We start from the raw sequence: 15766 nt of genomic DNA, 5'->3' as shown, positions 1-15766 counted from the left end.
GGACGCTGAATAGAGATCATTTGAGCGGGAAACGCAGGATACCGCGGCTCTTTCGAAAACAGGAAACACACTATCATTGGACACGTCACGCTGCGATGTAAACACAATAGCCAATCAAATACCGCTGGTGAAGCACCGCCCAGTGTGTCAGGAAAGTTTAAAAGCTGCTGCTACAACTGAACGAAATTATTCTGAGAACAAGAAGATGGCAAGAACCAAGCAGACCGCTCGTAAGTCCACCGGTGGTAAAGCCCCGAGGAAGCAGCTCGCCACCAAAGCCGCCCGTAAGAGCGCTCCGGCTACCGGCGGAGTCAAGAAGCCTCATCGTTACAGGCCCGGCACCGTGGCTCTGAGAGAGATCCGTCGCTATCAGAAGTCCACCGAGCTGCTGATCCGCAAGCTGCCCTTCCAGCGTCTGGTGCGAGAAATCGCTCAGGACTTCAAGACGGACCTGCGCTTCCAGAGCTCCGCTGTCATGGCCCTGCAGGAGGCCAGCGAGGCTTATTTGGTCGGTCTGTTTGAGGACACCAACCTGTGCGCCATCCACGCCAAGAGAGTCACCATCATGCCCAAAGACATCCAGCTGGCCCGCCGCATCCGTGGAGAGCGCGCTTAGACTCAACGCTTCATCTGAAACACAAAGGCTCTTTTAAGAGCCACCAAAATCGCACTGAAGGAGAATTTTATCGTGAGTGAAACGAATGGAAAGTAACATCTTTCTCATGATTCAGTAAAAGTTACTTATAAGCTACCTCACTTATTTATTTCATATATAACTACAATGCAAGCATGGCTCGAATGTTTCTGAATGTTAAGTAACTAACATGAATTCATAGATATACTTAAATACGTGTGAATGACATCAAAATACAGTAGTCCTTATTAACTAAGCATTCGTTTCTCATGATTTCATTGTGTGTGGCTCCTCATTAAAGTGGTGACTCAGATCTTAAAATTACTGAATACCACTATTATTATTAATGGCATAATTGTGAAGCACTTTGATATGAACTTTCTGCTTTATTCTTAAAAAGTAAGAAAAAGGTAATTTTTAGTTAGAAGGAATTCAGCTCCATGATCTTGCAAAGTGATCTCATGATGTTATGTTTTATGTAAAATGTTGTTCAAATGTATATTTGCCTACATTGGCACTAAAACGTATTTGCAGCATGACATCTACAGTGCGGATACACTGACAGCACCTAGAATTATTTACCAATATTCTCATGAATGTTGTAACGGCCTTATTTTATTTACATAAAACTACAAAATACACCAAAAACATTATAATTTAGATGAGCAACTGACAACTTAAATTCTGCTCTTCACCTTATATAAACCTTCTATATTTCGCCAGAGCATCTTGTTTTTAGTGTACAGATAGTTATGGTTAGTTCTACAGGTAGCATTAGGATTATATAAAAGATATTTTCAAGTTGTATTGTTACTAAAATGGTAATTTTCCAACATATTTCGTATATTTATTTATTTACCGTGCAATGGGTAGGTTGAGGGGGTCTAAACTTTTAAATAGCTTATTGCAAAAAATGATGCAAATACCTTAATGATGTAAAATATTGGCCGGTGTTGTTGTCTGTTCATTTACCTGGAGGGCTTATGAACATAAAAAAAAGTTAGTTCTCACATTAACTGAACCGCGCAAAATAAATACTATTTTTAATGCACAAATTCGTTACAATTGATGTACTATACCATAGATTTATTCAAAGTAGCCAGTAAAGACTTTTCTTTTTTTTTGTAAACAAAGAAAACATCATGATCATGTGTAATAAGCCATAAATCATTAATTGTTCAGACGAGTTTGAGGTGTAAAACCGGTTACATAAAAACGATTAAAAGACGTTTAAAACATTCATAAACAGTTCTGTATCAATGTATTCATAACAAATATTTTCGTGTCGCATTTACATGTTTCTTTTGCTGGTTTCTTACACTGTAAAAGACAGAGGTGGTGGAACGGGGACTGCACAAAGCTCTTCTGTGTATAGCGTGGCGTCCAGGAAGACTTCGTGTACCAGGAGCTTGATAAGGTCATCAACATAGTCTTTAAGAAAAGATAAAAAAACCCTAAAGTCACCATATTGTTTTATTTACCCACTAATCGATCGTGTCTTTCGTTTCGTTTCTCATTTATTTTATTACAGTTATTTATCCGTTTAGTGTTATTTGTTCATTTCATTTTCTTCTACTTACTGTATGTTGGGTCCGTTCTCACTGGCTTCGCTGTGCATTCTTCCTTTTTTGTTTTTGGAAAAACCTGTCCAGGTCTTGTTGCCTGGTCGCGGTCAGCATTTTCATTGTAGTGCGTGGCTGCGAGATACAACCTGTAAATAGTGAACAGCCCACAAAAAAGAACTTCAATAGTATATATATATATATTTTTTGTAATATTGCTGAATATGCCATTATGGCTGTTACCTGCACAACATCCCTATGAAAGTGAAAGCCCTGTTCTTTGAGGTGAAACGCAGAGTAAGGGTGTGAAATGCATCCAGTGACGATGTTTGGAAGCGGTGGCTAAGTTTTTCCACGTCCTTCAGTACCGTTTTGTTGTAGAGCACCTTTCCCAATTTGTGGAGCTCCACCGATCCTGTAGAGGCACAGGCATGAAACTGTGAAGAGGACTTGTACATTTTACCAGTTCAGGGTCACTGCACCTGGTTGGAACCACTTCTTTGCGTTCCTGGAAACTCTGCCCGGGTGTTCACATTTAGGGAACAGGGGGTTTTCGTGAACATGCACGTTTTGAATGTGGTTCAGCAGCGAGGTCCACTTCGCCGCCTTTTCTGGCCCAGACACGGAGGAAGTCGCACTCCGGTGCATGTGGTTTTTAATGCCGGCCAACCACATCTTCAGCACCTTGCAGTCTTTTCTCTGTGATAGTTTATCTAGTTTCTTTGACAGCCCTGTACGAACACATACGCTTTTAGATAACCGAATCGCGAACGGAAATGTACATGCACGAGCCTGCGGTCACGTTTCTAGCTATTTCAATACAAAAAGTAAAAATACGTACCTTTCTCAAAACTCCACAAATCATAGAACTGAGTGATGCTGTGTTCCCTCAGGTACTTTTGAATCTTTGGGCGTCTATCTGTGGTTATGTAGTCCACAGCCAGACCATTTGACTCCAGTTTATCCAGACAACGCTTTAATCCCTCCTTTTCCTTGTGACGACTGCCTCTCACCTCGTTGCTCTGTTTTAGGTACAGCACATTTCAAAGGTGTAAGCGTTAACGGTAAAAGATTGCAGAAGGAGTAACAAGCTTGGAAGATATCTAGGAGTTACTAACCTGAATTAGTTGAAGATCCAGGATTTTGTTGGTTTCCACATGCATCAGTGTGTAGCTACCGAAGTGTCCTATGGCAAAAATAGACCATAAACGATACAAGCAATAAAATACATTGGGAAAACTACTATACTTTTACAATAAACAACCTAAATATTATTCTAGTTGTAAGCATACCTGGTGTGCGAGCTACCAGTATCTTTCCCTGCTGTTGCAACGCTGTAATAAGATGCAGTTGATCTCTGTTCCACTTATGTATGATGCTAGGCTCGATTAAATTCCTGGCATGTTTCCTGAAAGCACTGTATTTCATCATCTGGAGGTTCATGGCCTTGAAAATCTATGAATACAGAAACATGTATTTACATACACACCGAATACAACAGTTACTTCCCAATTAATTGAATCGAAATGTATATAAAATACCTTCTGCAGTTGAATGAAGGATCCACCGGTAAAATAAGTTGCGGCAGACAGTAGCAGGTTCCCAACTGGTGTACTTCCTACGATGGGCTGGCTCTGCCACCGTCTGCGGTACTGACACTTTTCGCAGAGTTGAGTGAATGCCACAAAAGTTCCCACTCGTCTGCTTTGGACTGCGCATTTTGTCTTGCAATTTGGGCAGGACCCCATCAGCTCTCTTAGACAGCTTTCAAAAACGATGTATTTTTTTTTCACAGAAGTCAATCACTTTTACTTCTGATTCAGCGTCATCCTTTTCCTCCTCCTCTAACACCAGACGAGGTCTCTTGCTTGGTCTGAATACCGAGCCACTTGTTGGCGTCGGAGGCAGGTGCACATCTGGCAACATGAATGTTGTTTCAGTAGCCTGAACGCCTAAGTGCCAAAACCAAAAAAACCCCGTCAAGCTACTACAAATCAAGTTTCCATGGAGACGTTTTAAATGTTAGCAATTAGCATAAACATTTAGAGTGTGTACTTCATACCTCTGCTCCTTACTTGGAAATCCCTCAATGGGTCTGTAGAAGTTTGAGTGCCCGCTGATCGCTTATTTGGCGTTATCTCTGCGGCTGATTTTATAGTGTTCGTCTGACATCCGAATTCAACAATAGTTTTACTACTGAACTCTTGTGTACTTGGACCTTGCTGAGATGTTGACTGTAATAAATGCGAATGGGTTTTACTGGGAACATTTAGAGTAAGATATACACTGGACATGTATAACAGTGATAACTGTAACTACATGAAACCTGTAAACAAACAACACTGTACATTGTAAACACACGTGAGACACTGTTTGTACACTTCAGTCCTAGACACGTTTAACTGGTTACTAAAAAGCGTGGGCATTTTTTTCGTCCTTGACATAACCATATAAAATGACGTCAGAAACAATACCTTTATTTCCAAAAAATACCACATACATACAGGCTGGGGAGCAACAACAGCTGCCTCTGCTTTTAAAGTGGGAACTGCTCCATGTGTCAGTAACAGCCTCTGCGCGAATCCGGCCCTAAACGCTTGTAGATTCTGGAAGCTGTCTTCCGTAAAATGTGCAGCACAGACAACTACATTAGGATTGTAAGCGTCAGGAACAGAATTAAAAATGAACTTTAACCATTGTTCACGAAGTGCAGTGTCCGTTGGAAGACCGAAGATCTGACAGCGGGGTGAAAATAACACCGTTTCGACAGCATGACTACAACTCTCCAACTCGCTTCCTCTTCTCTAAAGCCTTACAACTTGACTCTGCCCTCTTGGTTGCACTTTCCCGGGGGCGGGGTTTATGTACATTTATGGGTTTATGACGAATAAGACCCAGGAAATAACTCGTTATAGATCCATACCATGAGGTCTAGTATTGTTAATGAAAAAAATCACATAGAATTCAGGATGGATAGTGTGCACATCGGGTCGCAGGTTCATACATGATAACAGATGTCGTTCAAACACGGAAAGGTGGGTGTGGCTATCAATTCAACCCCTGTGATTGGCGCTCGTGATACTTTGAGTTGTCAAATCACATACGAGTTTGTGGGCTCGGTCTATAGCTTCTTGAAAATTAGCATAGGCCAGTAAATAAATATCTTTGGCTGGCCCAGTACTATCAAATCGTTACTCAGCGTCTGTTGAGTCATGCCTGAACCCGCAAAGTCCGCGCCTAAAAAAGGCTCCAAGAAGGCCGTCACTAAGACCGCCGCCGGTAAAGGAGGAAAGAAGCGCAGAAAGAGCAGGAAGGAGAGCTATGCTATCTACGTGTACAAAGTACTGAAGCAGGTTCATCCCGACACCGGGATCTCTTCCAAGGCGATGGGGATCATGAACTCTTTCGTCAACGACATCTTTGAGCGCATCGCCGGTGAAGCGTCTCGTCTCGCTCACTACAACAAGCGCTCCACCATCACCTCGAGAGAGATCCAGACCGCCGTGCGTCTGCTGCTGCCCGGAGAACTGGCCAAACACGCCGTGTCTGAGGGAACCAAGGCCGTCACCAAGTACACCAGCTCCAAGTAGAGATCCGCTCCAGCTCTACCAAACCCAAAGGCTCTTTTAATAGCCACCCATATTATCACTTAAAGAGCGTCTAAAACAAGCTTATGAAGCAGTTCTGTATTACAAGAATGTCCCATAAGTCCAGTCTTTTCAGATATTAAACTTTTTTTTTTTTTTTTCTCTCTCACGATTCCTTTCACGCTTTTAGTCACTGGCATGACCTAATCTGTTAGGCAATTGCAAAAAAATAAATAAATGGTTGCAGCAGACTTTTTGTTTGGAAATTGTAATATCCTTAATTCTTGCATTTGCATTACTTTTCTGTAACTGACTACATGGGTTGAAAAAAAATAAATTATATTTTATAAAAAAAGCAATATTGCTAAAAAAAAGATGGTACATGTGGTCTTTAAGTAACGGTACCAAAAAGTAATAAAAAAATAATTAAGCCTTCATTATATATATAATCCATCCATCAAGTAAAAAGGTACTGTGATCCAAATCTTAAAAAAAAAAAAAAACATTTTAAGATATTTAGCCAGAAAAATAGTATACTCTTGTAGTATGATTATCAGCATATTATAATGTTTTCTGATGAGTCGTGAGACTGTAATGATGCTGAAAATAGAGCAATGCCCGCGCATGAATAAATTGTATTCTAAATATATATTTATATAAAAGGGATACATATACATACATACACATAGTAACATAATTGTATGTAATGTATACATAATGAATGTATATGTAAACCCCAAGAAAACATTAACATCTGTTTTTTAAAACTTCAAAGATGTTTTAATTCTCGTTCAAACATTTTCTCTGAGGCTAGTTCTGTTGAGCTGCGTGTTGAGTCTACACGGTTCTCATGTGACAGTTAAATCCCGCGGCGCCGCTCCGCAGCACTTCTTTGTTTTCAGTCTATCGACGTGTGAACACTATCTACTCAGAGACATGGCTGAAACCGCTCCAGCTGCTGCCGCTCCGCCGGCTAAAGCTCCCAAAAAGAAACCGGCGTCTAAGCCCAAGAAAGCGGGCCCGAGCGTCAGAGACCTCATCGTCAAGACCGTGTCCGCCTCCAAGGAGAGGAGCGGCGTGTCCCTCGCCGCGCTGAAGAAGGCTCTTTCTGCGGGCGGCTACGACGTGGAGAAGAACAACTCCCGCGTCAAGCTCGCCGTCAAGAGTTTGGTGACCAACGGCACCCTGGTTCAGACCAAAGGTACCGGCGCCTCCGGCTCCTTCAAGCTCAACAAGAAGCAGGCCGAGACCAAGAAGAAGCCCGCCAAGAAAACTCCCGCGAAAGCAAAGAAGCCCGCGGCCAAGAAACCCGCCGTCAAGAAATCCCCCAAGAAGGTGAAGAAACCGGCCGCCGCTGCGAAGAAGGCGACAAAGAGCCCCAAAAAGGCGAAGAAGCCTGCAGCCGCCAAGAAAGCAGTTAAGAGCCCCAAGAAAGCGAAGAAGCCTGCAGCTGCTAAGAAAGCGGCCAAGAGCCCCAAGAAGACCAAGGCGGCCAAACCCAAGACTGCGAAGCCCAAAGCAGCCAAACCTAAAAAGGCAGCTCCCAAGAAGAAATAAACACTATTCTTTGTTTTTTTCCTCTTCCTCCTAAAACAAAACGGCTCTTTTCAGAGCCACCCACTTACTACAATTAAAGAGCACATTTTAAACATTTTAACTGAATGCTTTTTTTGTGGGGAAATAAAGAGTAAATTATATTAGCACAGTATAGTCTAAATACATTATATACAGTATAAATGATTTATATAAATAAAAAAAAATATATATGGTCGTGTTTACAGCAGATTGCTTAGTATAATTTCCGAAACACATTAACTTAATGAAATACATGCAATTCGAGAAAGACCAGTTTGGATTTGAGGGGAACATCAGCCGCCGATTACTACCATTTTTATTTTAGCAATATTTATGTGAAAGTGCCTTTTTAGTGTGTGTGTTTTACCTTGTTTGTATTTTTCTGCGTATTTATTTAATTTAATGGTATTTTATGTTTTAGATATTTTAAACGAAAGTCTGGCAGAAAGGGGGAGGGGTTTGGAATTTTGAAGAGAATTGCAGTGATTGGTCTGTAGCTGTGACAGACTCTGACCAATAGACTATCAGCACAGTCTCTTAAACGGATCGCATCCACCAATATTTCTCTTCCTTGATTATCAGCGTGAAGCAGCATTTTAATAATGAGTGGAAGAGGTAAAACCGGCGGTAAGGCCAGAGCAAAGGCTAAGACTCGCTCCTCCAGAGCAGGGCTTCAGTTCCCGGTCGGTCGTGTTCACAGACTTCTCCGCAAAGGAAACTGTATGCAGGAATATGTCGTTTTAGCTCATTTATATCATACTATTTAGCTTTGAAGGATCCTGAAATGCAGCCTGTGTGCGTTTTGCTTCAACAGAGCCACCATACGTTTGCGTTGTTTACTTTCTTTACTATTTATTTATTAATTTATTCTGCATTCATTTATAATTTATTTTTTTAATTAATCAATCATTTATCATTATAGCCATTTATACAGCAACTTTATTATTATTATTATTATTATTCATGTGTGTTATATAATATTTTATTATTTATTTATTTACTTCATTGTTTTTACTTCATTGAAAAGCCAAACAAAGTTTACACACAGTTTGCGTAACAAAAAAGTAACAAGGTAACAAAATCCCCCGTCTGACCAATGAAAATGGTTAGAACCCATCACCCTATCTTATATAAGGACGTCTGGTTATTCTCAGACCAACTTCTCCCTGGTACAGAGATGTTTTCTTCTCTGCAGTCACGTATAGAAATTCCTTTACCTTTACTCCATACCATAATTGTTTTTTCTCCATCTGCACTCCATTTTCCAGGCTGCTCTCTTTAGGGTGCGTGTGTTCTCATTATACCGCAGAGTCAGATTGTAAAGGAGCAACTGTATCTAAAGTGCTAGAAAAAAGAGAGTGCATAGTTTCTGTTAAATCATTAAGTTTTTAGCTGTATTGGATGTGCTAAGTAATTGAGATAAGTCAGGAAGGTTATTTAGAAGTAAACATGACAATAAACATGACAGGGGATTTATCACTAGCACGTGTTTCTCTAGATATTGTTATACGCAGCACCGACAATTCTAATTAGTTATACTCACAACCTGCTCTCTCAGAAATACAGTTATAAATATTGTTATAAATTGTAGCAACACCTCCCCCTTTACCTTTTAGACATGGCTCATCTCAGCAGTAATTTAGCAGTTGACTATATGCCAGAACATAATACATTGTCTGACATCCTAGTTGCAAACTTTGTGGAGAGCGGTCTGGAGAAGAAGTCATCGTCATGAGATAACTCTCTTTGCTAATGCTGACTTTCCTGCTCTGTGGTTTCAAGATGATTTTCACATATGTCAGGGCTGTAATTGGAACACAAATTATTTAATTTATATGAACGTGTTCTAACTTATTTGGATAAATAATCGGATAATGTACATTTTAACTTACCAGCCTCTATTACATCAAGTTTGTCTCGTCCAGGAGGTCTCGAATTTACATGGATAAGCTCTGGATCCACCATCATCTGTCCAAAACACTTTGGTAATTTTGAAGTGGCGTGTAGGTCTGGCTTGATGTCTCAAGCCTGCTGAGTTTGGACTGAAGCTGGTGGACTACTGGCAGCAACCATCTCAAGAAGATGCTGGACTCTAACTGGAGAACGTTTGAAACATTCGACAGTGGTTTCATGGTGATGCAGTACTCTCTAAGAAATCCCACTTCTGCAGGATTCAAACTGGAGACAAAATGCGTATGATAAACAACTAGGCCGAATCATGACAACACTGCCTAAACATTAATATATAAATACAACATCATGCAAATACAAACGGAGTTGCCTTCGTACCATGCATTTTGTTTTAGATTAGAGGCTGAAGTCTTGTTAACCAAATCACAGCAGATGGCAGACGTTGTTTAAACTGCATCAGTAGGCTATCCCATTTCCTCCCTCTATAGGTGAACAGCTTCTCCAGGTGTGGACATGGGCACTCATCCTCCGGTATATCTTCGTCATTTCTACCTTCGGATTCATCATTGTTGTCTTCAGTCTCAATGTGTCAGTCAAATCTTGGTTTTGTAACTTCCCTTACATTTTTAACACAGTAGGTCTTCAATCAGGGTGCGATTTGCTTTTACTTTATATTAACAATATATTGGTTTCTGAAACACTAGCGAGTAGAAACCATTGTAAGCAATGTAAAGCAGCGTTGCATGAGCTTGCTTTTGAATTGCTCAAATTGATTTGTGCGCAAACGATTTCCTTTCACAAAAGCAAACAAAACCTCAAGTCATTTAATTAAAGCCCGCTGGCTCTCAAGTTCAGTGTTTTTTGTAAAATCAAACGCGCGCGTTAAGTTATTAAAAAATAACTCATGAAATACAGCCTTTTTGGAAAAAATAGGTGGCTCTTAAAAGAGCCGTTGTTTTTTTTGACACGGATGTTTAACCTCCGAAGCCGTACAGAGTGCGTCCCTGTCGTTTCAGAGCGTACACGACGTCCATGGCGGTGACGGTCTTTCTCTTGGCGTGCTCGGTGTAGGTCACCGCATCACGGATCACGTTCTCCAGAAACACCTTCAGCACACCGCGGGTCTCCTCGTAGATCAGACCGGAGATACGCTTGACTCCGCCGCGGCGAGCGAGACGACGGATGGCGGGTTTAGTGATTCCCTGGATGTTATCACGAAGAACTTTACGGTGACGCTTAGCGCCTCCTTTTCCGAGACCTTTACCACCTTTGCCTCTTCCAGACATGTCTACACGAAGTACTAGAAAACACAAACAGAAACGAGTAGCAAGCGCCAGGCAGGACTTTTATATTTGCCTACAGGACCTAGCTGAAACCAACTCACGTCACTTGGCGCGCACCCCTTCCCCGTCAATTAGAGAATTAAATAGTGTGTTTTAACCCCAAACCTTGATCTAAAATGTCTGTCCTGTTTCGTGTTAAACCCATATTTAATTTTAACAAAGACAAAGATTTTATATTATAGCAAATAATATTAAATGGCAGACCAGTGGCACTTCCACAATTTATCTAATCCGTATGATTTTTGTTGTTCTGTTGAACACAAAGGAAGATATTTTGAAAAAAGTTTGTAATCAGACTGTTTTAGGTCACCACTGACTGCCATTATATGATTTTTTCCTATTAATAATCACACAACAGTAGTAATCAGTAATCAGACAAATAATGTTTTTTTATACTTATACAATTATGTTTGATCAAAACTGTTCTGGATAAAACTACAAATCCAAGGACCAAATGTGTTAACTGAACTGTTTAACTGAAGAAAATTTATTCAGTCCAAAAAAACAAAGGCAATGTCCCTTGAAACAGGTTCACAGGTTGTGGCCAGGTAAGCAGACTTATGAAAAATACCTCCCATCAACATTGCAGGAATAAACAGTAAGACGCACTAGTTGTGTTAATGCAATGTTATTGCAGTGGAGCTAAACGGTGCAGAAGGTCTAGCAATTGCTGTTGTTACATGATCAAATCCTCATTTAATATCGACCAAGAAATGTAATCAAATATCCATGTTTTTTTTGCCCCCAAATAAAAAATGCCAGTTGATTTCACCAAGAACACGGCATCACAGTGCGTATTTTCATTTCAGTTTTTTTTTTTTTAAACAAAACACAATTACAACTATACTGCTTCTACCAACACATTTAGCAATACACAATTTACGTAGTGACTGTGTTCTTTGTAGTAAGAGTAAATAAAATTGTTAAAATATTTTTTTTTTCCCTTAAGATCAAGTCGCTCTTTAGGTGTAATTGTGATGGCTCTTAAAAGAGCCTTTGTGTTTCAGATGAAGCGTTGGGTTTAAGCGCGCTCTCCACGGATGCGGCGGGCCAGCTGGATGTCTTTGGGCATGATGGTGACTCTCTTGGCGTGGATGGCGCACAGGTTGGTGTCCTCAAACAGACCGACCAAATAAGCCTCGCTGGCCTCCTGCAGGGCCATGACAGCGGAGCTCTGGAAGCGCAGGTCCGTCTTGAAGTCCTGAGCGATTTCTCGCACCAGACGCTGGAAGGGCAGCTTGCGGATCAGCAGCTCGGTGGACTTCTGATAGCGACGGATCTCTCTCAGAGCCACGGTGCCGGGCCTGTAACGATGAGGCTTCTTGACTCCGCCGGTAGCCGGAGCGCTCTTACGGGCGGCTTTGGTGGCGAGCTGCTTCCTCGGGGCTTTACCACCGGTGGACTTACGAGCCGTCTGCTTGGTTCTTGCCATTCTCTCGAATTCGTTTTCTGTTCTGAAGAAGAAAAGCGAGTTCTCTCCCCAGCAGAAGCGCAGCTATTTAAACTACTCCTGCGTTGAGTTGGTGTGGTTTTAGAGGCATTTGATTGGCTGTAGCGTTTATGGGTAAGCGTGACGTGGTCTTTCTGGCCAATAGCTATGAGTTTCCTTTTTTTAAACGAGTGAGAGCGGCCTGCTTTTCCCGCTCAAAGATGAGAAACTCAGGAAAATAGTTTCTAGTTCCATGCATAAAAAAGCAACTCTTAACATATGTATCCGATTGATTCATCGCTCTCAATTATTGCCTGTTGCTTTAGTATAGTGTTTGAACATTGGGTAATTAAATCACATATATTTTTTAAGTTATAACCCTTTAAAAAATTTTTAGTATCAAGTTTAATCAGGAATTTACTTGAACTACAAGAACGTGAGAACAGACAAGAATTTCTGGTTATAAAACAAGTTAAAAATAAAAGAAAAGAAACCGCTGCACGTTTTTAAACACTAATTTATAGTTTAATACGTGTAAAGCTAAAAAAGTATTTAGTTTCCCTACACGTAATATTACAAGTATTATGACAGACTTCACCAAATTTGTCTTTTAAAGAGAAAGTGGTTGGCTCTTAAAAGAGCCTTTTGGGTTTGTTAAAACCGCTGTAATTTATTTGGTCTTGGCGGGTTTCTCGGTCTTCTTGGGCAGCAGCACGGCCTGGATGTTGGGCAGCACGCCGCCCTGAGCGATGGTCACTCCGCCCAGGAGTTTGTTCAGCTCCTCGTCGTTACGCACCGCCAGCTGCAGGTGACGGGGGATGATACGGGTCTTCTTGTTGTCCCGAGCGGCGTTTCCGGCCAACTCCAGGATCTCAGCGGTCAGGTACTCGAGCACAGCGGCCAGATAAACCGGAGCACCGGCACCGACGCGCTCGGCGTAGTTTCCTTTACGGAGAAGTCTGTGAACACGACCGACCGGGAACTGAAGCCCTGCTCTGGAGGAGCGAGTCTTAGCCTTTGCTCTGGCCTTACCACCGGTTTTACCTCTTCCACTCATGATGCTTGCTTAACAATTCTTTCAGATTGATGAAGAAATGATACTGTTGACGCTCGACAGTCAGCTTTTAAGAGAGCGTGCTCCTCTTCTATTGGTTAGAGTCGATGACAAATGAAAACCAATCACTGCTTGTCCCTCCAAATCCCAAACCCCTCCTTTTCTGATTCTCTTTGTTGCAGTCATTCATTGCTCATGTGCAGTACTTTTTACTACAATAATTGAAACCCAGCCTCTAAAAAACTTAATGTGTATAAAATTATTGTTTTCATTTCTGTATAATAAACGCTGCATACACTATTAAAAATTATATATTAGATTTTTTTCGTTTTCTTTTACATTTGGAAACAGTGGATTAAAAACCAATCTGTAACATAAGACCTGGTGTAACGTTATGGCCTCCATTCACAGGCGCACATAATTTATATTTAATTTTACAGGGCATTTTCGTTTCATTGTTTAGAATTGGAGTGATTTACAGAATAAAGAGAAAACGTAATCATATGGCAATAGTATTTTGTTAGAGCATTGCTCTCCTTCCTCTAAAATATTTCAGTGGATCTTTAATGATCTTTAATTTATCTTGGATGAAAAGTTACACTATAAGATATTTGAAAACATTTTTTATTAAACGAAATGAAACAAAAAAGCGGGAACTGAAAGGAAATTCATTCACAACGGCTGACGTTGTTCAAACATGAAGCGGTGGGTGTGGCTATCAATTCACGCCTGTGATTGGCCAATGACACACGAGATCGTGGGGTTAGTCTATGAAAACACTCAATCAGGATGTTCTTTAGCTCTTTGAAAATTAGCATAGGTTGGTCAATAAAGAGCTCTGTTCTGCTTAGTTAAGGCAATTGATACATCCGTGTTATCAACATGCCTGAACCAGCGAAGTCCGCTCCTAAGAAAGGCTCCAAGAAGGCCGTCACTAAGACCGCCGCCGGTAAAGGAGGAAAGAAGCGTAGAAAGAGCAGGAAGGAGAGCTATGCTATCTACGTGTACAAAGTACTGAAGCAAGTTCATCCCGACACCGGGATCTCTTCTAAGGCGATGGGGATCATGAACTCTTTCGTCAACGACATCTTCGAGCGCATCGCCGGTGAAGCGTCTCGTCTCGCTCACTACAACAAGCGCTCCACCATCACCTCGAGAGAGATCCAGACCGCCGTGCGTCTGCTGCTGCCCGGAGAACTGGCCAAACACGCCGTGTCTGAGGGAACCAAGGCCGTCACCAAGTACACCAGCTCCAAGTAGAGCTCCGCTCCAGCTCAAGACCCAAAGGCTCTTTTAAGAGCCACCCACATTCTCTTAAAAAGAGCTGTTTTTGTTGTTGTAACCGCTAATTAAAGCGGCACAGCAAGTCTTCAAGCATGTTTAATTCACAATTGCTTTTCATGCAATGTCAGATACTGAGATATGCTGTGAAGTTTAAGTTGACTGCCAATCGAATACGTTGTATATCGAGTATGCAAGTCTTAAAGCAGTAGTTCACCCAGAAAATTAAAATTACACAAGACAATACACAATTGCTAAAAGAAACCATAAACTAAAAACTCATTGATAAAACGACAAATCAAAAAGGTAGGTTTTTAACTTTGATTTAAAAACAAATCATTCCACAACTCAAAGCACTGTCATGTATATACATGCATACAAAATATCAGTTGTTTTTTAAATGGTCTCTTTTGCTTAATTTGATCCAAAATGTGAAATTTCAACAATTTAAAAATAACCCTCTTCCTGTTTAAATACACTTCAAAATGCAGCATATGTTGGCACAATTAGAATTTTCAGCATCATTACTCCAGTCTTTAATAGAATGCAATTGGCGTTCATTACCACTCAAAAGTTTTAATGGAGGTAGATTCATTCGCGGAATACAAATGATCATATTAAAATTCACATTTACACAGTGCAAATAGCCGGCCTCATAGGAATAAGCTATTTACACTAACTCTGCCCATACATGTGATTGGGATAATCACCATTACAAAAGATGGTAGTTTCACACCAGCGCAGATGGTAAAACGTTTAGCTATCTAGCCTTTTACAGATGAACACAACTTGTGAGATCTTAAAAAAATAAATAGACAAACATTCTCCATAATATAGCCTAACAACTTGTCCATTTGTACAGTCGAACTCCAGTGGAAAAAAAAAAAAAAATGATATTGCTTCCTGAAAATTATTTCAGTGGAATTGTATTTATTTTGGAAGGCGAGAAAGTACATACTAACAGGGTAGATGATGACTTTAGTGACAATATATAATATATTGTATAAATATATAAATAAAGTTTCACATGATTTATATGTATGATAAATTAGCCTAGTCCATGACAAAATTTGAAAATATTTTGAGGTTTTTATAATTCCGTGGCTCATATTTCTAGTGAAAGTTGGGGACATGATCAAATTGAAAGCATATTCAAAAAAAAGGTGTGTAAAAACAAAATATATATATAAAAAAGTAATGCATTTAAAACCACGTTTTCCCCAGGAAATGTGAAAACATATCGCGGATAACTGTTTATATAGAACATAGATTTTAAAATTTGCACTTAAGACAAAAATACCCAGTTTTCACTTAAGCTCATATCTGAAACGGGTCTCTGAAATGAAACACTAACAGACTCGAGGCTTCTGGGTATTTGTGCTTCAAGCTG

General features: G+C 40.5%; 7 protein-coding genes across 9 annotated transcripts; 4 read left to right on the top strand and 3 right to left on the bottom strand.

Annotated features, from left to right (window-relative positions):
• The first annotated feature begins 56 nt into the window (after window positions 1–56).
• Window positions 57–752, top strand: LOC122330834 (histone H3). The gene has a single exon (XM_043228168.1). The coding sequence runs from the start codon at window positions 206–208 to the stop codon at window positions 614–616; it is 411 nt and encodes a 136-aa protein (XP_043084103.1). The 5' UTR covers window positions 57–205; the 3' UTR covers window positions 617–752.
• On the bottom strand, window positions 500–4398 carry LOC122330808. Of its 3 annotated transcripts, XM_043228135.1 has the most exons (11): window positions 4259–4398; window positions 3738–4148; window positions 3489–3651; window positions 3315–3382; window positions 3038–3218; window positions 2679–2927; window positions 2440–2611; window positions 2215–2345; window positions 1954–2065; window positions 1561–1614; window positions 500–630 (listed from the first exon to the last, which is right to left on the bottom strand). In XM_043228135.1, the coding sequence occupies exons 2-10, from the start codon at window positions 3942–3944 to the stop codon at window positions 1599–1601; spliced, it is 1299 nt and encodes a 432-aa protein (XP_043084070.1). In that variant the 5' UTR covers window positions 3945–4148; window positions 4259–4398; the 3' UTR covers window positions 500–630; window positions 1561–1598. The 3 variants fall into 3 exon arrangements, with proteins under 3 accessions (XP_043084070.1, XP_043084069.1, XP_043084071.1); XM_043228134.1 differs by lacking the exon at window positions 500–630 and having other exon boundaries at window positions 917–1614; XM_043228136.1 differs by lacking the exons at window positions 500–630; window positions 2679–2927 and having other exon boundaries at window positions 917–1614.
• Window positions 4399–5394: 996 nt separating this feature from the next.
• On the top strand, window positions 5395–5927 carry LOC122330865 (histone H2B-like). Its single transcript, XM_043228199.1, has one exon. The coding sequence runs from the start codon at window positions 5409–5411 to the stop codon at window positions 5784–5786; it is 378 nt and encodes a 125-aa protein (XP_043084134.1). The 5' UTR covers window positions 5395–5408; the 3' UTR covers window positions 5787–5927.
• A 316-nt stretch (window positions 5928–6243) lies between these two features.
• On the top strand, window positions 6244–7950 carry LOC122330827 (histone H1-like). Its single transcript, XM_043228163.1, has one exon. The coding sequence runs from the start codon at window positions 6720–6722 to the stop codon at window positions 7338–7340; it is 621 nt and encodes a 206-aa protein (XP_043084098.1). The 5' UTR covers window positions 6244–6719; the 3' UTR covers window positions 7341–7950.
• A 2137-nt stretch (window positions 7951–10087) lies between these two features.
• LOC122330873 (histone H3-like) lies at window positions 10088–12076 on the bottom strand. Its single transcript, XM_043228208.1, has 2 exons — window positions 11714–12076; window positions 10088–10569 (listed from the first exon to the last, which is right to left on the bottom strand). Exons 1-2 carry the CDS (start codon window positions 12042–12044, stop codon window positions 10244–10246), a joined length of 657 nt encoding a protein of 218 aa, XP_043084143.1. The 5' UTR covers window positions 12045–12076; the 3' UTR covers window positions 10088–10243.
• A 578-nt stretch (window positions 12077–12654) lies between these two features.
• On the bottom strand, window positions 12655–13111 carry LOC122330849 (histone H2A). Its single transcript, XM_043228184.1, has one exon. It carries the CDS (start codon window positions 13096–13098, stop codon window positions 12712–12714), a length of 387 nt encoding a protein of 128 aa, XP_043084119.1. The 5' UTR covers window positions 13099–13111; the 3' UTR covers window positions 12655–12711.
• An 851-nt stretch (window positions 13112–13962) lies between these two features.
• On the top strand, window positions 13963–14416 carry LOC122330858 (histone H2B-like). The gene has a single exon (XM_043228191.1). It carries the CDS (start codon window positions 13978–13980, stop codon window positions 14353–14355), a length of 378 nt encoding a protein of 125 aa, XP_043084126.1. The 5' UTR covers window positions 13963–13977; the 3' UTR covers window positions 14356–14416.
• Window positions 14417–15766: the final 1350 nt, after the last annotated feature.

This window comes from Puntigrus tetrazona, chromosome 25 (assembly GCF_018831695.1).
Source record: "Puntigrus tetrazona isolate hp1 chromosome 25, ASM1883169v1, whole genome shotgun sequence".
In the NCBI taxonomy this organism is placed as follows: domain Eukaryota; kingdom Metazoa; phylum Chordata; class Actinopteri; order Cypriniformes; family Cyprinidae; genus Puntigrus; species Puntigrus tetrazona.
Note: the sequence above shows the minus strand (reverse complement) of the source record. Positions and strands in the feature narration are given on the sequence as shown.